Source organism: Festucalex cinctus, chromosome 19 (assembly GCF_051991245.1).
Source record: "Festucalex cinctus isolate MCC-2025b chromosome 19, RoL_Fcin_1.0, whole genome shotgun sequence".
Lineage (NCBI taxonomy): Eukaryota > Metazoa > Chordata > Actinopteri > Syngnathiformes > Syngnathidae > Festucalex > Festucalex cinctus.
Genome location: NC_135429.1, coordinates 5,218,243 through 5,236,665, shown reverse-complemented (window position 1 = coordinate 5,236,665; position 18,423 = coordinate 5,218,243). Strand labels below are relative to the sequence as shown.

Here is an 18,423-nt window from a genome sequence, read left to right as displayed (position 1 = left end):
GAATCTTATGCAGTAAAAAAAAAAAAGAAAAAAAAAAGAAGAAAACACTTGCCTTGCTTGAAACACCTAAACCGTTTGACTACACATTTCTAATCATATCTTCAACCTTAGTGTTTTTGTCTTAGTACAGAATGTTTAGGAAATGCTACAGTGCCTTGCTAAAGTATTCAATGTTTTTGCACAGGACAAACATTTAATATATTTCAAGTGAGAGTCAAACATCAGTTCACAATTTTAATTCAAGTACAAAGGCACATTTGGAAGATACAAAACTGAAAAACTGTTTACAAGTAAGTCCAGAGAACAAAAAAAAATATATATATATACGTCAATATTTCCGAATAAATTATGCAAACGTTGCCTTGACGCAGCTCAGAACAAAATCCCCATCAGGCAGTCAGTGTTGGTCAGTGCACATCCAGTGAGGCAGACAGAGTGAAGAAACAAGTCGTCGGTGTCCTGTAAAAAAATAAAATAAAATAAATAAAATACTTAAGCATTTGACTTTTTTTTTTAATTACATATTTATTTTTATTAGATGAAAGTGAATGCAGGCATCCCAAAAACAAACAAAAAAAAATTCATTGAAATGTTTTTCACAGGACAGTGACAAAGTCAACAAAGACGTATTTCCATGTGCAGTTTGCGCTTTCCTCGCAAAGGGCCAAAGCATCTGCACCTTTGTTTCGGAATGCTTCTACAAATAAAAAAATGACGTTAACATGTGTTGTCAACCACGTAACGATGTACTTATTTGACACTTGCCTCAATTGCCAAGAAGCTTTTCATCTTGAAGTCTTCATTTGACAGGAGGACTCGTTCCTCTTCCTCCTCTCAGCAATCGCGGAGTCCTGCGGCAATCAAAATTGGAGTCGTTTGCATTGTTCGTTACAAATTGGAGTTGCGTGCCACTTGATGCATTTGTCACGCGTTTTGTTACCTTTGTCCAGTCTTTCCTTTGATACGGCTCCTCTTTCATCCTGATCAACAAGCACATGAATGCATTTTGACTTTTGGGATTGTCACTTGGATTTTGACTTGCACATTTGGACTTACGAGGCTGTTCTGGTTCTGCAAGGTGCCTCCTGTCCCAAACAAACAAACAAACGTCTCCTCCTCCACCACCACCCTGCAAAAACACAAAAGTAAATAAATAAAAAATAGATGTTACTACCAAATTTCTTTGACGTGTGTATATCCTTCGCCAGTCGTCCCCTCCGGCTCATCCTCGTCCCTGTGCAAAACACTGGATCATCACTTGTGTGAGTGATTATTACTCATCTGGTGGTCTTTGCTCCTCTTGGGCCATCCCACTCCACTCCCGCCAATCAACAGCCTGCAAATAGCCAAAAAGGAAGGGAAGAAAGGGGGAAAAAAAAAAAAAAAAGGGGGCAGAACAATATCATACATATGAGAAAAATGAGAGGATGATATCATATACGGGCATCGATCTTAGTCCACCTGCACATCCGGCTCCATGCTGGTGACCTCCGCCCGTTGGAAGACCAACATTTGTGTGTGTCACTCCGGCGAATGTCGAGGCTGACGCGAGCGCTGGACGAGTCATCAGCCGGCGAGTCGGACAACTCTGCTGTTCAGGCAAAAACTAAATCAGCATGACAGACCGACACTTGTGCATTTTATTGCCATGTGTCTACTTTACCTGACTTGTTTTTTTTAATCCATCTTTGACCTGGCTCATTTCCCACCATGCACAACTGCAAAAATAAACAACTATTAGTTGTGTGCAGGTCACTTGATTTGTCGATGTACTGCTTCGTGGTTCCAATCGTTTGAACCGGCGCCTCCACAACCTTGAAACACAGACAAACGTTTCATTTGTGACGATCAACCTTCAAAAACTGCCGACATTGTACACACCTGCTTCCAAATTGACAACCTCAAACAACAAAAAGACGGTCTGGATCCAGACAAGCCAAAAAACTGACCATTTCCAACATTCCTTCCCAAAGAGTACTCAAGTACACGCGCGCGCGTTTCCAACCATCAGCTTAAAACAAAACACCATCCACGTCTGCCCTCGTTACCATCAGACCTTTTCCAACCTTCAAAAACACCAACAACCACAACAACCCGAGCCAGACTCAAGCAAGGCAAACCACAAGGCTCACTACTCTGCCCCCTCCAGTTCACCATTTCCAGGCACCCCTCGGACAGATGATACTTATTTGTGTGCCGCTTGAGTCTTCATTTGTGGAACTGCTCCTTTTCTTCATCCCAGCCACATCCACCTCACACCTGCACCAAAAAGAAAATATGTCATTTATGCCACTTGCATATTGAATTATACATTTGTTACCCGTTTCCAGTCTTTCCATTCATTGGTGCATTTGGTGTTGAACTTGCTCTGGCTCTACTTGGCGTCTCCCATCCCAAGTGGCTTCTTCACACTGCAATGACAAAAACAAACCACAGAGTGCTGCATTTTTCATTTCGGTGTCTGTCGGTTTTATCACCCTCATCTGGTGGATCTTTGTGCCTCTCTCCCGTCCCACTCCAACGCCACCTTGCAACAGAACCCACAAGAACAGATGGGGTACAGTACAATTAGTTTCAAAAACAAGAAAATGGTCTATTTTGTGCATTTATTACACTGCTGTGGTTGGACGCGACGGATTCCGGCTCCTTCTGCAGCCTGCAAGAAACGAACGCATTTGCATAAGCTGTCGCTTCCAAAATTCCCAAAAGGTTGTCGGGTGACATCCCCTCACCTCAAGCACACAAGCGGTCCGGGCAAGAAAAACCCTCCAAAGTCCACTTGGCCAAGAAAGCCGAGATGGAGGGACCAATCCCCTTCCAGGATGCAACAGATGCTGAGTGGGGAACATTCAACACAATGTGGTGTTATACAATGTTCACTACAACATGAGACTCCATTCAACGAGTTGAAGCCCTGCAGGTCGACTCCTGGGAGAAGCACTTTTCCCTCCACTCCTGCTCCTGTCAATCAATGCACATTGACAGTTAGTTCATGTACAATTAATTGTGTGCTGCTCACTTCAAATGTGTGTGCGTGCATCATTACCTTCGTCCGCTGGCTCCGCCTCCGAACGGACCACAACATGCAGGAAGACAACACAGGGAAGAGATTGCACAATAACACATTATGACCATTCACAGCCTGATGAGATTTCTTTTTTGTATGGATGCATGGCAGAAAACTTAAATATCAAGCAATAGTTCATTTATTTCAATGTTTCAAAAAGTGAAAATTGTGTTATTCAACACAAAGTGAAATATTTCCAGCCTGTTTCAATTTTGAGGATGATGGCATAAAACAAAAATCTCGTCTTTGCCAAAATTAGAATATCATGACAAAGTTCAAGTTCAGAGGCCTTGAAATGGTCTCAGTCTGGGTTAGTTGGCTTCAGAATCATGTGCAAGACTGATGACTTGACAGTTGTGCAGAAAACCATCAACAGGAGAGAAAATAATTGCAAAAGCAGCTGGATGCTCAAAAAGTGCCGCATCAAAAGCACATGAACAGAGGAAGGAGAAAACGTGGCTGGAAAAGGTGCACAAGTGAGAGATGGAGAGAATGTCAAGCAACGAAGATTCAAAAATCGGAAGGAGTTTCCTAACGAGTGGACTATCAAGTCAACAGTCAAGGTTGTCTACCAGGTAATGTTTTGTTGGTCATATGAAATTCTCATTTTGTCAAACACTAGATTTTGTATTTCTGACATCATGACGCAAACGGAAACAATGGCATGAAATATTTTACTTTGTTATCTGAATTAAAAAAAAAGATGAACTTTTTAAAACAAATTATTGAAATAAATGCCAATAATAATTTTCTGGTAAATGTTTGTGTTGACCTGACCTCGTGTCTCATCCACCGTGCAAAACAAAAACCATCTTCATTTTGTGCTGCAACACAGACAGGCAAGACATCACAAACCAATATTTTAATACGAGGACAAACCAAAAAAAGTCCTGTCCAATATTCAAGTCAAATACTCCACCTGAAGAGTTCCAAAGCTGCTGTCCATCATTTACACTCTCCGCAGACAGATTATACGCAGGTGAGCCTAATTGTGATTCTTGATGTGACGTGTGGAGTTGCTCTTTTCCTCGGCCCATCTGACTGAGCCCTCCGACGACGCCACAAAAATTGCAGTTGTGCCAAGATGACCCTCGTCCAGTTGTTCTTGGTGCCTCAGACCGTCCCACAGCACAACCTGCAGGTCACCCCAGGGAACTGAAGGAAACAAGCAAGCACAACTGTCAGATTTCAGGATGATAGTTCCTCTTACACTTGTTTATTGTGTTGGTGTTTGCGTACTCTTACCTGGCTATGAAGAGGGAAAAAGGGGAGAAAAAAAAAGGATATATGTAATTTATGCCCCTTGCATATTAAATTATGCATTTGTTACCCGTTTCCAGTCTCTCCATTCATTGGTGCATTTGGTGTTGAACTTGCTCTGGCTCTACTTGGCGTCTCCCATCCCAAGTGGCTTCTTCACACTGCAATGACAAAAACAAACAAACCACAGAGTGCTGCATTTTTCATTTCGGTGTCTGTCGGTTTTATCACCCTCATCTGGTGGATCTTTGTGCCTCTCTCCCGTCCCACTCCAACGCCACCTTGCAACAGAACCCACAAGAACAGATGGGGTACAGTACAATTAGTTTCAAAAACAAGAAAACGGTCTATTTTGTGCATTTATTACACTGCTGTGGTTGGACGCGACGGATTCCGGCTCCTTCTGCAGCCTGCAAGAAACGAACGCATTTGCATAAGCCAACGTTTCTAAAAGTCCCAAAAGGTTGTCGGGCGACATCCCCTCACCTCAAGCACCCAAGCGGTCCGGGCAAGAAAAACCCTCCAAAGTCCACTTGGCCAAGAAAGCCGAGATGGAGGGACCAATCCCCTTCCAGGATGCAACAGATGCTGAGTGGGGAACATTCAACACAATGTGGTGTTATACAATGTTCACTACAACATGAGACTCCATTCAACGAGTTGAAGCCCTGCAGGTCGACTCATGGGAGAAGCACTTTTCCCTCCACTCCTGCTCCTGTCAATCAATGCACATGGACGGTCAGTTCATGTACAATTAATTGTGTGCTGCTCACTTCAGTGTGTGTGCGTGGATCATTACCTTCGTCCGCTGGCTCCGCCTCCGAACGGACCACAACATGCAGGAAGACAACACAGGGAAGAGATTGCACAATAACACATTATGACCATTCACAGCCTGATGAAAGATTTTTTTTTTTGTATGGATGCATGGCAGAAAGCTTAATATCAAGAAATAGTTCATTTATTTCAATAATGTTACAAAAAGTGAAACTTGTGTTATTCAACACAAAGTGAAATGTTTCCAGCCTGTTTCAATTTGAGGATTATGGCAGAAAACAAAAATCTAATCTTTGTCAAAATTCGAACATCATGACAAAGTTCAAGTTGAGGCCTTGAAATGGTCTCAGTCTGGGTTAGTCGGCTTCAGAATCATGTGCAAGACTGATGACTTGACAGTTGTGCAAGAAAACCAACAGGAGAGAAAATAATTGCAAAAGCAGCTGGATGCTCAAAAAGTGCCGCATCATAAGCACATGAACAGAGGAAGGAGAAAACATGGCTGGAAAAGGTGCACAAGTGACGGCGATGGAGAGGATGTCAAGCAACGAAGATTTAAAGATCTGCAGGAGTTTCCTAACAAGTGGACTATCAAGTCAACAGTCAAGGTTGTCTACCAGGTAATTTTTTTGTTGGTCACATGAAATTCTCATTTTGTCAAACACTGGATTTTGTATTTCTGACATCATGATCCAAACTGAAACAAATAGAGGCTTGAAATATTTTACTTTTTGTATTCTATAATAATATTAACTTTTAAACAAATTATTGAAATAAATACCAATCCCTTGTATTTGAATTTTCTGCTACATGTTTGTTGACCTGACCTTGTTTCTCATCTGCCCAGCAAAACAAAAACCATCTTCGTTTTGTGCTGCAACAAAGTGCAAAAAAAAAAAAAAAAAAATCAAACATTTTAAAATGAATGCCAACTAAAAAATTGCTCCTTTTCCTCTGCCCATCCGACGAGACCACCAAAATTGGAGTTGTGCCGAGATGACCCTCGTCCAGTTGTTCTTGATGCCTCTCGGACCGTCCCACAGCACAACCTGCAGGTCACCACAGGGAACTGAAGGAAAACAAACAAGCACAACTGTCAGATTTCGGGATCATAATTCTTCATCTTAAATTTGTTTATTGTATTGGTGTCTGCATACTTTCTTACCTGGCTATGAAGGGGAAAAATACATTAAAAAAAAAAAACCTGCCTTGGTCCAGTTGCTCAAATCTGGTGCCTCTGGAAGCCTGAAAACAGAAGGGGAGGGGAGCAAAAACTGCACCAGCCCGCGTTTCAATTGCCAACCTCACAAGAAAAAGCTGCTCTGGATCCAGACAAGCCACAAAAACTACAAACCACCTCAAGCAAGAACAGACTCCAACCATCAATCAGCTTTCCAAACCATTTCGACACCTGCCCTCATTTCAACGCAACTTCCCTAACGTCGCACACAATTGTCACCCATAACCTAAGTCAACCAAAGCGCACCCCAGGACTCAACACACGACCCCCTCCTGTTCACATGATCCCCCGACGTCAAATTTTGTGTGCAGCTCGATTCGGATTTGTTCCTTTTCCTTGTCGCATTTGGCTCCTCTTCCAGCCTGCAAAACACACGCATCGTTAATTGTGTGCATCTGGTAACTTCATTTGTACATGTCACCTTCAGCCAATTCATTTTGACCTCTGGCCCACACGGAATGAGTACATGGGGGAAATATTCAACTTCATAAGACTCCCCAGCAAGAAAAGGAAAAAAAACAAAAAACAAAAAAAACGATTACATTTGACAAAATCACATTCACAGGTTTGCAAAAAAAAATAAAAAATAAAAAAAACATTTTACAGTCGAGAATAACCTTCCAAATGAAGAGTAATGTGGGGAAGGAAGGGTGGGGGGGGGGGAGGAAAAAAAAATCGCAATACCTCTGATTTGCTGGGAAAACTAAATACAAATTTAAGAACCACAGAAAAACTTCATAAGAGCAGACACGGATATTACAAAAATCCAGTAAATAAATAAAAAAAAAAAAAGGATTACATAACACCACATAAAACAGAACAAAAATAACCACAAACATTTAGTTGATCAATGAAATAAAAAAAAAAAACCCTTACAGTTCAATTCCCAAGAACAATGCCATCAGGTGTGCGTCATTTAAAACAAAACAACAAAAAAAGAGCTGGCCAGCTTTAAAAATAAAACAATTAAATATGAAAAAACATGAAATCGTGGACAAAGAAACAAATGAGACAATGTGCTAAATAAAACAAACGGAAGTGAATTTGACGTGTGTCTGTGTTCAAACCTCAAACGCTGTTTTAGTCCCTCGCGCTTGAAAAACCCGCAACAAGCAAAATGTCGTCATTGTGAGAAACGAGAACAAAACGCCAAACATTTGCTCGTGGACTCGCTTACCTGAGAAAAGGCCACGCGCGCGGGCGCCATCTTGCCTACTTGTGGCCTACTTGATTGGGCGCACCTGTCTCCGCTCTGCAGGGTGGCGTCCACCAATCAAAGCCAACCAAATTCTTCCGCTCGTTGCACACTAGCGCCACCCGGTGGCGTGTCACCATGACTGCTTTGATTTACCGTGGAAATGGGCTCATTGCACAGCTCGACAACTTCCTGAACTGAATACCACGTTTTTGTTTCCTGTCTTTCAAGAGTGGACAAACTGATTAATCCAGGTGTGTCTGGCCAATGTTGTTTTAGTTACTGAGATCAGGCACACCTGGATTAATCACCTTGTCCACTCATGAAAGACAGGAAATGAAGGAGTGGTGTTGAGTTCAGGAAGTAGTGGATTTGTGCAAAGAGCCCATAGTCCATCTTGTCCCACAGAGCTGAGACCCCCCCCCCCCCCCCTTAAAACTTGTATAAAAAATACAATTAAAAATTAAATACAAAAAATAAATGGCAATAAAAACAATCTAATCCCACATAGATAAATAAGTACAAATAAAAACAAAAATTAAAAACTAGATGAAAAAAAATCTAAATAAATACAAAATGTATTGTGGAAATAAATACAGAAAATAAATCAAACGCATTCATTTATTCATTTCATTTATTGCACGCTGTCTGGGGTAAGGATGACTTACCCAGAACGGAAAAAAAAGATGTTTTGACCAAATTTTGGCGTCGACAACCAAGCAGACTATTTCATCAAAGCACATTCGCCACTTTCATTCTCGTTACAAAAATTACATTTACTATTTGTTTTGAAAGATTGTTTGCAAGTGTTTCCCCAACTCCAATGGATTACATGAAAAAGGTACAAATAAACACACAAATATCTACATTATGAACATATGGAGTATGTTTTTTTTTTTTTTTTGCATTGTTAAGACAGCCGACCAATCACGCACTTTTGCCTAAATATGATTTGAATGTTCTCGCTTACCGTAGCAAGCAAGACTTCCGTTCAACGTCGTTCGAGTGAGTATTTTAAATATTTTTAACATGCCGTTTAGATTTGTATGACTAATACACTCGACCTTTAGTTTGTTTATTGTTTCTCGCTAGGTCATTGGAAGCTCGCTTGCTAATCTGTCAACCAGAGGCGGTTGTGGCTCGTTTTGCACCCTGGGTGAAATGTTACCTTGCCCCCAAATCCCCCCATCAACGTTTACTTTGTCAGACTGAACAGTTGACGTGAAAGTGCTTCTGTAGTCGTAGATTGTAGAGTCAATAAGAGTAAGAATGAAGAAAGCAACCCGATGAACTCTTCGAAATCTCCTCCAATACACCAAAGCCAGCAAAAACGTTTGAGTGCGACTTAACACAAACGTCAAAATTGCACAAATCGTCACAGTGAAGCACAAATCCCATCCGTGTTTTCAAGCGTGAGGCAGACTCGCTTGGACGGCGACATCTCTCGTCTTCCAACACCTGGACGAAGACGAGCATGGCGAACCCGCCGTCTGTCGGCGGCTGCGTCTCACTAAGAAGTGGGCTCGGAATTTGGCTCAGAAACAGACGCGGAAGCGTGCGCGGGATCGGGCTCGGACTCGACGTCGACAGCTGCGGGAAGCAAACACAGCGAGGGATGTACGCTCGTTTTAAAGCAAAGGCGGACATCAGACCTTGACAGGACTGCTTTGTTTACTGCGGCTCAAAGGAAACAGAAGCCGTTGGACTTACGAGCTGGGGCGTAGTTGGCTGGAAGGAAAACAAGACAAAAGTTCTGGTTTGTTTTGTCCCAAAACTTGCTGACAGACCAACATTTGCATCCCCTCACCTTGTGTGACTTTGTGACGCTTGACGAGGAGCACGGGCAGCAGCATCAGAACGAGGATCGCCAAGGGGACAGCGACAGCCACTATCATCTTCCGCACTTCTTCCTCTTGACCACAAGCAGAAAAGGAAGAGGAAGACGTGAAAAGGACGACCCGTGAAGGACATGTGAAGGATTGCACGCGGGGCACCTTGGTTGCGCGCGTTGCTCAGGATGTTTTTTCCCTCCAGCTTGGTGACGATGTCTTCCCCAACGCCGGCCAGGTGGAACACACATTCGTACCTGCCCTCCACCTCGGGCGTCACCTCCACTTTCAGGTATGCCGTGGTCTGGAAGGTTCCATCGTGGTTGGGGAGGATCTCCCCAATCTCCACGTCCTTGTGGATCTTCTCGCCGTCCTTCCTCCAAAACAGGGCCGCCGCGCTGGGGTAGAAACCACTCGCGTGGCATGTGACTGGCGACGACGGCGTCTTCTGAAGCAGGGACACCTCCGGAAGCTCTGCACATAACGTGCGAAGAGAAAGAGTGAGGGTACAGGATTGAGTTGCAATGGCAGCAATGTTCCTCGAGGGGGCGCGATGGTACCTGTCCTCATCAGGAAGTCCCTCCCATAGCTCACAAACGTCTTCAAGTAAGAAGGACAAATCTCCGCGTGGTAATGACTCCTGTATTGTTTAATTCCGTCCGAATGGTCCCACTTGTGCTTGGTGACGACAGCTTGCGGCTGAACCGCGATCCATCTCAGAGTCGACAGCTCAAACGACAGGAAGTCTTCTCCGTCGTAACTGAGATGTTCCCAACCGTCAACCTCGTCTGTCTCATCGTCCCATTCACAGCCAGACATCCTCTGGATCATGTGAACACCTGACAGAATCACGCACAGGCAAATGACAGGACATAAGAGATAAGGTTAAGGATAGTAGTAGTAATAAGTTTTTGAAAAAGGTGAATGAGCACATGAAATGTAATCTTCTCATAGTTGAAGGTAAACAAACCTCCAGTTTGGTTGAAGCGCTCTTTAGCAATTTCAATGTTGACTTTCTCGACGTGCTCATGACCAAAGGACCTTTCTGTCCATCTCTCCCAGTAATGTGGCTCCTCTGCCGTGATTTTGTTCATCCAGTCCTGCTTGGCTCTCAGTTTCCTGCTCTTGCTGTCATAGCGAACAATTTGAACGCCATCAACATAGCCAACCTCCAAGTACTCTGGGAAGTTTGGGATCTGAGAGGATGCTGTGGTGAAATACTTGAGCGAGTGAATCACTGCAAGAACAAAAAACATTTCACTTATTTTATTTTTTCAACAATTTTGCACGATCATATTTCAAATGATTATCCATCTAAAGCTGAAACAACTCTTGACGCTTTTTGTCGTAAAGTGCGATCACACTGCAATAAAGACTTAGTAAGTTAATATATTTAGCATATTTCAAATTAATTTACTCAAAAACACATCAATATTAATTTTAATTGAATAGTATTTTTGATGTATGTCATTATGTTGTTGCCTGAGCAGTTTACGTGTTTCTTCCTTCAAGTAAAAAAAAAAAAAAAAAAAAAAAAAAAAATAGATCGAGAGTAGTTGTGCACTTACCAGGCGTCACGCTACGGATTTTCACTGCCAACACAAACAATCCAAACAAGTTCATCTTAATTAAAAATCTGTTGCTCCTTTCCGTCCGAAGTCGAACAACAACACGGAAGACGCGACTTAAACACCTGTTCACCTCAGCCAATGACAAGGCAGCTTGGCTATGACGTCATTTTCCAAACGAGTTCACTTATGGGCTGTGAGTGACGGGGGGGGGGGGGGGGGAGAAAAAGAGTTCACTAACGTGTTTTACTGTAACGATGTACGAAATAAATCAGAGCAACATATGTTCTACTGCCGATTACAAAAAGATGAAAAAAGCTAGAAAATAACGTATTCCCCCTCCCTCCCCCCGGTTAAATAATAGTGTCAACACTTTCTTTTAGGTTTGGTGTTCATATTGTCACAGAACAAAATATGCTGTGCGTCTCAAAAGTTCAAAGTGTTGTAAAATGTCTGGCAATATTTTGGCAAAGCGTCCTGACTGTGCGTGTGTGTGTCAAAGTACAATTTGACAGTCCAAGAAGAGAAAAGCGTTTTGTCGACAATCAGACGCGTCCGAACGCTTTAAACAGAAAGTGTAAAGTTCACGTTTTTCGGTGTGAGACGCACACCCCATAAGGTTCGATTGGCATTCATGTGTGCAACTGTTGATAATGGAGAAAACGATGCATTAACTATTTTTATGTAAGACACCAATTTAGTAACTCTTGCACTTCAAACGAACTATCTACAGTTCTTCACAAGAAAAACAAAAAAGCGCGAATAAATATTTCGTGGAAATCAGAGAAGGGACAAAACAGGAAAATGAGAGAATATTTGATTGCCTTGTATGGATTTAATTTTGGCAGAAACAAGCCTCCATTCCAGCCATCCACAGACATGTCAAGTAATGCTTCACTCACAAACAAAAATATGGCCGGGCGATTTATCAGCAAATGTGTGTGGTTTAAATGTGTATGGATTGGAAACTGAAAAGGTTTATTGGAATAAAATAATGCTAATTTATTTTAGATTAATATTTATAACATGACTATCAGGAATTAACCAATTAAAAAAAAACGTTCACAATAAATCAAGAAATGTTAGAAAAATGAATAACTACTAAACATTCATTAAGTTGCAAGAACTAGTTGATCTTATTTACACACATTTACAAGAAAACTAATTATGATTATTCTAACTACTCTAATTATTTAACTAGATGAATAAATACAAAATAAATATACATTTTTATATAACAGTTTTAGGAAAAATAAACAACTGAATGAATGCAACAAACAGGACTAATAAAAAGTAAATACTCAGCAGGCCATGGTTTGCCCATCTCTACTATAATGTATTGCACACACTTTTTTGAAGTTGCCGGGCAGATTAACGTCTGCCCCTGAACACAGCAAAATAGGTAGAAGTCTGACAAAAAAATAAATAAAAAAATAATTCAAGTATGTTAAGATGTATAAAATTATAGCGTGAAAGCCAAAAACTCAACAGCACGATATGGCATGCTCACAAAGGGGCATTACGTCGCGACGTCCCTCGTGTTTGCAACGCAGAGCTGCTAGCACATTTAACGCTGTGTGACAGTTGCTAGCCTATTTCCTTCGATGATGTGAACTGCTGAACTGGGAAGATGAAAATCTCCCACTAAATCCACGAGATTGCACTGGACCATGGGCAGACTTGACTGTGCCCTACGAACTCTGCCTAGCAACAAGTCAGGTCTGCACATCTATAGATATATATGTGTATATAGATTTTGAATATTTTCCAATTTCTGTGGTGAGAAACAAACATCTACACATAAGCTTTTTTTAAAAACGCAACTTATAACACGTCCCTTGCGTGCAATTTTTCCTATCAAAAGCCTGGAAAAAATACAAGCGGACATAATCTCCTTCGCTACTAATTTGACATATCTTGTAAGCAATATTTCTAAAAACAAATGATAGCTCATATGTCTAAATACTTTCTTTTTAATATACATATTAGTTTAAAATGCCACGCACTCCTAAATCAGTGCGAAGGGAATTTTGCGTGGCCGAAAGGACAAAATAAATCAATGGCGCGAACCCGGCGTCGGTTCGCTCGGTAACATTTCCTTTTTCCCCAGGAACCACGGAAGCGGCATTACGGTCAAGTGACCAATTGGTGTTGGTGCACTACCAGGTGACTATAGCAAACCTTAATTTTAGCCAATCGTGCCGTTTGTAAGTGACGACTAGCTTTCGTTAGCAGTCATTAGCCGTTGTGAAAAGTCACTAGCAGTTATTAGCTTTAAGCTTTCATCATAGCTCACTAGCTACTTTTAGCTGTCACATGATGTTGTAAGTGGTCACTGGTTGCTGTTTTAGGTTAACAGCAAATCTTTAAGCTGCCGTTATTGGTTATTAGAGGCCACTAGCTCATGTCTGTTAGCTACTGTTCACTGTCATGAGCAATCACTAGCGGTCACTACTGGGGACATTAGCCTAGTTTCTTTTAGCTGTACCTCATTTATAAGTATTATCTATTTGAATGACGCACTGTAAGTAAGTGCATTTTATAAATACAATCTATCTTCATCATTATTATTATTAAGCGATCCTCAGCAAGTGCTAGCAGTCACGAGTAGTCATTATCAAGCATTAGCGCTAATTAGCAGTCACAAGTGTCGCTGCCCTGAGAAGTCACTGGCTGAAGTTAGCAATTGTTTGAGAGTGTCGCTGGCACATCAAACATCAAAGTTCGAGGATATTAGGAGTTGTGAGAGGTCCATTTCGGCAGTTAGCTGCTATCGTGAGCTGCCGTTAGCAGTCATAAACTGTCATTATCAGTTATCAATCAGTAGCCGTTACTATTGGCTGTTAGCTACAGTTATCAGTCATTAGCTAGCTGTCATTAACGGTTGTTAGCTAAAGTTACCTGCCATGGGTGGCCACAAGCAGTTACCAGTACTATTTATAGTTAAGTGCCGTTAGTTATCATTAGCAGTCACGAGTGGCGGTTAGCTGCTGTTAGTCGTCGCCACTAGCTGTTGGTATCAGTCGTGAACGGTCAGGTACTAGCTGTCGTTAGACAGATCAGTGCACACGCTGTGCTCTAGCGGCAAGCTCCCAAACATCCCCGACGTAGCGGCGGGAGCAGCGTGGTGAAGGCGCGAGGAGGCAGCGGACACGCCACCTCCACGCAGACTTCCCTCGCCCGGCGGCAGGAGGTGGTGAGGGCCGGGTAGGACGTCGGCGGCGTCTGCGACGTCTTCGCTCACTCCTCCGCGACGCTCGCAGTGCGACCGATGCCTCATGAAGCTGTCCCGCCACATGAACTTCCTGCCGCAGCCGGCGCAGTGGTATGGCTTGAGCCCCGTGTGCGTCTTCATGTGCTCGGTCAGGTGATGCTTCATCTTGAACTTCTTGGCGCACACGGGGCAGTGGAAGGGTCTCAGGTCCAGGTGCATGTTGATGTGGCGGTCTCGCATGCTCTTGTGCGTGAATGTCTTGCCGCAGTGGCACATGAAGACTTTGGCCGAGCCCCCGCCGATGCCGGACCCGCCCTCGCCACCCGGGACCGCGGGGCCGTGTTCCACGCTTTTGAAAGCGCCGCCTATCATCCCGCTCAGAGGCGGCGGTGGCGCGGCTTCCATCGCGAGCGCAGACGTTTGTCCGTAGACCAGGATCTGGTTGCCCTGCGACATGAAACATTTATGCAACAATAGCAAAATCGTGATCCTACATCTCAATATGTGAAATAAAATAAGCGGATTACCTGCATGTCCAGAGGGAAGAGCTGGGTACGGGTCGGGCCCTGACCCAGCAGGCCCGTCGCAGCTCGGTTGGCGCCCTGGCTCGGATTGGGACCCGCTGCGGAGTCCTGGACCTGCTGAGCTAAGGCCGCATCCAGCAAGCTGCCGTCCAACTTGAGGAAATCCTCGGAAGACTGGCAGTAGTCCATCTGGACGCACGGACAGGGGACAAAATGTTGATTTTCGACTTGACAATGTCAGAGAAGAAACATTACCTTCATTATTATGCTTGCAAATAGAATTTATTTTATTGTATATGTACAATCGTGGGCGGCACGGTGGTTGACTGGTTATCACGTCCGCCTCCCAGTTCTGAGGATGCGGGTTCGAGTCCAGGCTCCGGCCTTCCTGGATGGAGTTTGCATGTTCTCCCCGTGCCCGCGTGGGTCTTCTCCGGGTACTCCCGCCTCCTCCCACATTCCAAAGACATGCTTGGCAGGTTAATTGGGCGCTCCGAATTGTCCCTAGGTGTGCTTGTGAGTGTGGATGGTTGTTCGTCTCTGTGTGCCCTAATTCAACAAAAGATGCCTCTGCCAAATCTAATATTGGGGTGAAAGGAACTGAGTGTTAAAAGAAAAAGGGGGTCTTCAAAGCAGCACATACCATCCAATTTTTTAACCCTTGTTAGAAAATAGTGACCAAACCGCCAGAAACGCCCCAACCCCACCCCTGCCCCTATACTAACTGCTTACGAGCTGCATATGTCTAATCTGTAGATATACTGTACAGTAGTCTGCTCGCAAGATGGGAGGAGCAAGATGGCCGCCCTGTGACTTCAACAGCATGTTATATGGGCTATCCGCTTTCCAGTCCTATATATTCAGATCAGCGATGGAACGAAACGAACCTGCACGTCGGCATCCCCTCGCCCGCCAGCCTCCACGGAGAGCGTCCGCACGTGCGAGATGGCGAAGTCGCCGCCGTCCCTCTCCCGGCCGGACGCCAGCTCCCGCTCATCGTCCTCGTCGTCATCCTCGTCGTCATCCTCGTCGTCCTCCGGCCCGCCGCCCTCCTCGCCCGACACCACGATGAGGTCCTGGTCCTCGGGCCGCTCGGCTTTTACCACCACCCACTGCTTGCGGGGCATGATGCTGGGCTGGATGTAGGCGGGGCGTCGCTGCAGAGACGCGTCCTCGCCGCCCTTTGTGCGACATATGCGCGGTTTATCCTTTTCTATGGATACGATTTCAGCCGGCTAAAATCCCGAAAAGGACAGACAGATTGTAAGGCTCACCTGATATGAAGAAACACCAAAACTGTCACTGACGCCGACTTCCTCCTCAGACGCCGAGTTGGATTTCTTCCTCCTGCATCCTCTTTTCTTTTGCCGGTACTCCTCTTCGTCTTCATCCTCCTCCTCCCCCTCTTCTATCATGAATGCCTCCTCTCCGGACGGCGTGCAGTAGTTGGGCGTGTCGCCGGTCACGCCGCCGCCGCCGCCGCCCCCCGCCGAGGTCGTGGCCGCTCCGGGGCTGAAGTAGTTGGTGCTGCTGGGAGATTGGCTCTCGCTGGCCGACGGACGGCTCGGGGGCTGGGAGCCTCGCGGGGGCTCCTCAAGGCTTCCTAACGCATACGTGAAACATTTCACAAATTGCATAATTTTCAGTGGTAGGTTGGCATAAAGCAGCAACCTATGGTTACAAAAACAAAAAAACAACTATTTGGTAGTTTTCAATTTCAACACAAACTATATTCACAAAAATACTAGCACACAATTACATCAATTAACTCACATTTTTAGAATTATTTGACAAGTAATCAATAACGAAATGAATCAAATATTTCAATCAATTAAGTACTGGTACAGTATATTATTAACGGGAATATTTTTTATTTTTTCCAATAATTAACCCAGATTTCCATTATCACGGGTAGTTTTTGAAATGCAACACCTGCGATAAACAAGGGAACAATGTAGTTTCAAAAAGGTTGGTTAGTACAACATAAATTCCTCTTAGATATTATTGCATTGCTGAAATGTTTTGTTGGTTTTCATCACTAAAAAATACTAAAGGAACAACAATAATTGGCTATCAGTAATCAGGGGGGAGATTTTTTTTTTATTTTTTTTTACGTACAGTTTAATGCTAAATAAAACATTGCATTATTCGGTGGAATAATCAGAATAATCTATTCGAAAAATAATAGATAGTGACACCTTGTGGTATTTGCAAACATTAATAAATATTAAGGCCTATACGTAAATTATAACTGCAAAAAAGATGAAACAGGCAGAGATGTACACATTCCTGAAACTGGCGCACAACTCAATTCAATTGCATATTCACATGATGCTCATAACCTTCAAGTCAAATGACATACTTTCCATACTTATGTAAGAACCCTGCGAGTCTTGGGACCCCGCCAGTCGAGCTTGATCTCGACCGAGAACGCCGCCGTTAGTCGAGCCGCCGCCGCTCACAGCTCCCCCCGCAGCCCGGCCTTCCTTGAGGAGTTCGGTGCATTTGTCCACAATGTGCCACATCTGCAGGACGCTGCCCACCGTCAGGTAGTTGACGATGTCCTCGCGCAGCATCCTGAGTTGCCCCGTGTAGGCGCAGCGCAGCACGCTCTCGAACGCCAGCGGGTCCATCACGGCCGGGATGGACACGCTGGACATGTTTTTCAGCAGGACCTACACACCACAGGATGGCAATCAGCAATTGCCCACAAAAACTGGTGACAGTGTTCGCACCTGGTCGTGGAAATACGGCGAGGAGGCGGCCAAGACACAGCGGTGGGCCTTGAACACGTGACCTTGGACGTGGATGGCGAGGTCACACAGGCGACCGTCCTCCCTCTGCTGGTTCAGGCCATCCAGCACCGAGGCCTGGGAGTTCGGGAAGCACACCTGCACAACGGAGTCGCCGCTGCTGACAACCTCAACAGAAGCGGACTGCATCTAAGGTGATGAAGAGCACATTATTCAATGGTAGTTGTGCTTTTATCTACGTCAGCCACATCTGGTGAGTCAGAAAAATTAAATGCACTTCCACTAGAGGGCAGAAGGTACAATGAAGCATGTGTATCCACCTGTTAGATTCATACAACTGAATAATTGCTTTTTTTGTCGAGCTGAGGAAGCCTTTATTTCCGACTATGTAAATTTGAGCAGAAATTGAAACATGACCATCATTAATTCAGTATCTAATTTTAGTGACAGTTTCCTTTGTTGATTTTCTTAGTCCTAACGTGTGCCTTCATTAAAATGAGCTGTCAACAAGTTGAGCTTGTAAATAACTCAATTTTAGTCTAAATTTATATTTGTGTGTAGCAACAACATTTAAAAAAAATATTTGAATCAAATCCCCTTCCACACGGACAGATGTGCTGTTAGTATGCTAGCACGCTAGCTAGCGTAGCCGCGGGAATAAAACAAAAAATGGCGAACCGCCCGCCTTCACAGACCTCCTCGCTTTTTCTATCCCCAGAAGAGCACCTCGGGCCGGGCCGCGCCGGTCGTGCCAGTCGGTCCCGACTGTTGAACCAGGCCAGGAAGTTGCATTTCTGGAAGATGCTCGTTTTCTTTTTCTGTAGACGTTGACGCGGCGCCTTTAAGACATGTAGCAATGAGGAGAGACATGGTAACAGACACCGCAATTAGCTTATAATGGTAAGACGATATTGCTGCCATATTGGATGTGGCATTGAGGGAGCACATAATCCACGGACATGTACTACTCTACACTGTAAGTGACGTTCCTTTAAG

General features: G+C 44.0%; 3 protein-coding genes across 9 annotated transcripts; all 3 read right to left on the bottom strand.

Annotated features, from left to right (window-relative positions):
- Positions 1-764: 764 nt before the first annotated feature.
- LOC144006901 (uncharacterized) lies at positions 765-5,517 on the bottom strand. 6 transcript variants are annotated; one of them, XM_077505997.1, is made up of 15 exons: positions 5,127-5,512; positions 4,814-5,042; positions 4,398-4,737; positions 3,987-4,222; positions 3,047-3,891; positions 2,733-2,961; positions 2,614-2,656; positions 2,478-2,527; positions 2,321-2,411; positions 1,664-2,259; positions 1,462-1,591; positions 1,282-1,336; positions 1,057-1,145; positions 941-980; positions 765-851 (listed from the first exon to the last, which is right to left on the bottom strand). In XM_077505997.1, exons 10-15 carry the CDS (start codon positions 1,710-1,712, stop codon positions 786-788), a joined length of 429 nt encoding a protein of 142 aa, XP_077362123.1. In that variant the 5' UTR covers positions 1,713-2,259; positions 2,321-2,411; positions 2,478-2,527; positions 2,614-2,656; positions 2,733-2,961; positions 3,047-3,891; positions 3,987-4,222; positions 4,398-4,737; positions 4,814-5,042; positions 5,127-5,512; the 3' UTR covers positions 765-785. The 6 variants fall into 6 exon arrangements, 5 of the variants coding, with proteins under 5 accessions (XP_077362123.1, XP_077362124.1, XP_077362128.1 ...); XM_077505998.1 differs by having other exon boundaries at positions 2,478-2,656; positions 4,398-4,608; positions 4,697-4,737; XR_013279968.1 differs by having other exon boundaries at positions 1,057-1,129; positions 1,206-1,336; positions 2,478-2,656; positions 5,127-5,517.
- A 2,638-nt stretch (positions 5,518-8,155) lies between these two features.
- LOC144006900 (major histocompatibility complex class I-related protein 1-like) lies at positions 8,156-11,068 on the bottom strand. Its single transcript, XM_077505996.1, has 7 exons — positions 10,937-11,068; positions 10,339-10,605; positions 9,929-10,207; positions 9,534-9,842; positions 9,347-9,451; positions 9,250-9,267; positions 8,156-9,129 (listed from the first exon to the last, which is right to left on the bottom strand). The coding sequence occupies exons 1-7, from the start codon at positions 10,989-10,991 to the stop codon at positions 9,050-9,052; spliced, it is 1,113 nt and encodes a 370-aa protein (XP_077362122.1). The 5' UTR covers positions 10,992-11,068; the 3' UTR covers positions 8,156-9,049.
- Positions 11,069-11,757: 689 nt separating this feature from the next.
- LOC144006898 (zinc finger and BTB domain-containing protein 22-like) lies at positions 11,758-18,336 on the bottom strand. 2 transcript variants are annotated; one of them, XM_077505994.1, is made up of 7 exons: positions 18,123-18,336; positions 17,410-17,616; positions 17,037-17,349; positions 15,949-16,277; positions 15,562-15,855; positions 14,678-14,863; positions 11,758-14,597 (listed from the first exon to the last, which is right to left on the bottom strand). In XM_077505994.1, the coding sequence occupies exons 2-7, from the start codon at positions 17,614-17,616 to the stop codon at positions 13,977-13,979; spliced, it is 1,950 nt and encodes a 649-aa protein (XP_077362120.1). In that variant the 5' UTR covers positions 18,123-18,336; the 3' UTR covers positions 11,758-13,976. The 2 variants fall into 2 exon arrangements, with proteins under 2 accessions (XP_077362120.1, XP_077362121.1); XM_077505995.1 differs by having other exon boundaries at positions 17,046-17,349.
- Between the last annotated feature and the right edge of the window lie 87 nt (positions 18,337-18,423).

Bases quoted from the DNA above. Each gene is read 5' to 3' on its own strand.
- LOC144006901 (XM_077505997.1), bottom strand. From the start codon at position 1,712: ATGGTGGGAAATGAGCCAGGTCAAAGATGGATTAAAAAAAACAAGTCA. The intron at 1,146-1,281 runs ATGAGTAATAAT...TTATTTATTTAC, and splicing joins AGAGGAGCAAAGACCACCAG to TTTTGTGTTTTTGCAGGGTG. The intron at 981-1,056 runs GTAAGTCCAAAT...CTTGTTGATCAG, and splicing joins TGCAGAACCAGAACAGCCTC to GATGAAAGAGGAGCCGTATC.
- LOC144006900 (XM_077505996.1), bottom strand. From the start codon at position 10,991: ATGAACTTGTTTGGATTGTTTGTGTTGGCAGTGAAAATCCGTAGCGTG. The intron at 9,843-9,928 runs GTACCATCGCGC...CGTTATGTGCAG, and splicing joins GGACTTCCTGATGAGGACAG to AGCTTCCGGAGGTGTCCCTG. The intron at 9,452-9,533 runs GTGCCCCGCGTG...CTTGTGGTCAAG, and splicing joins GAGCAACGCGCGCAACCAAG to AGGAAGAAGTGCGGAAGATG.
- LOC144006898 (XM_077505994.1), bottom strand. From the start codon at position 17,616: ATGCAGTCCGCTTCTGTTGAGGTTGTCAGCAGCGGCGACTCCGTTGTG. The intron at 14,864-15,561 runs GTTCGTTTCGTT...CCGTGCGTCCAG, and splicing joins GAGGGGATGCCGACGTGCAG to ATGGACTACTGCCAGTCTTC. The intron at 14,598-14,677 runs GTAATCCGCTTA...TTCATGTCGCAG, and splicing joins TCTTCCCTCTGGACATGCAG to GGCAACCAGATCCTGGTCTA.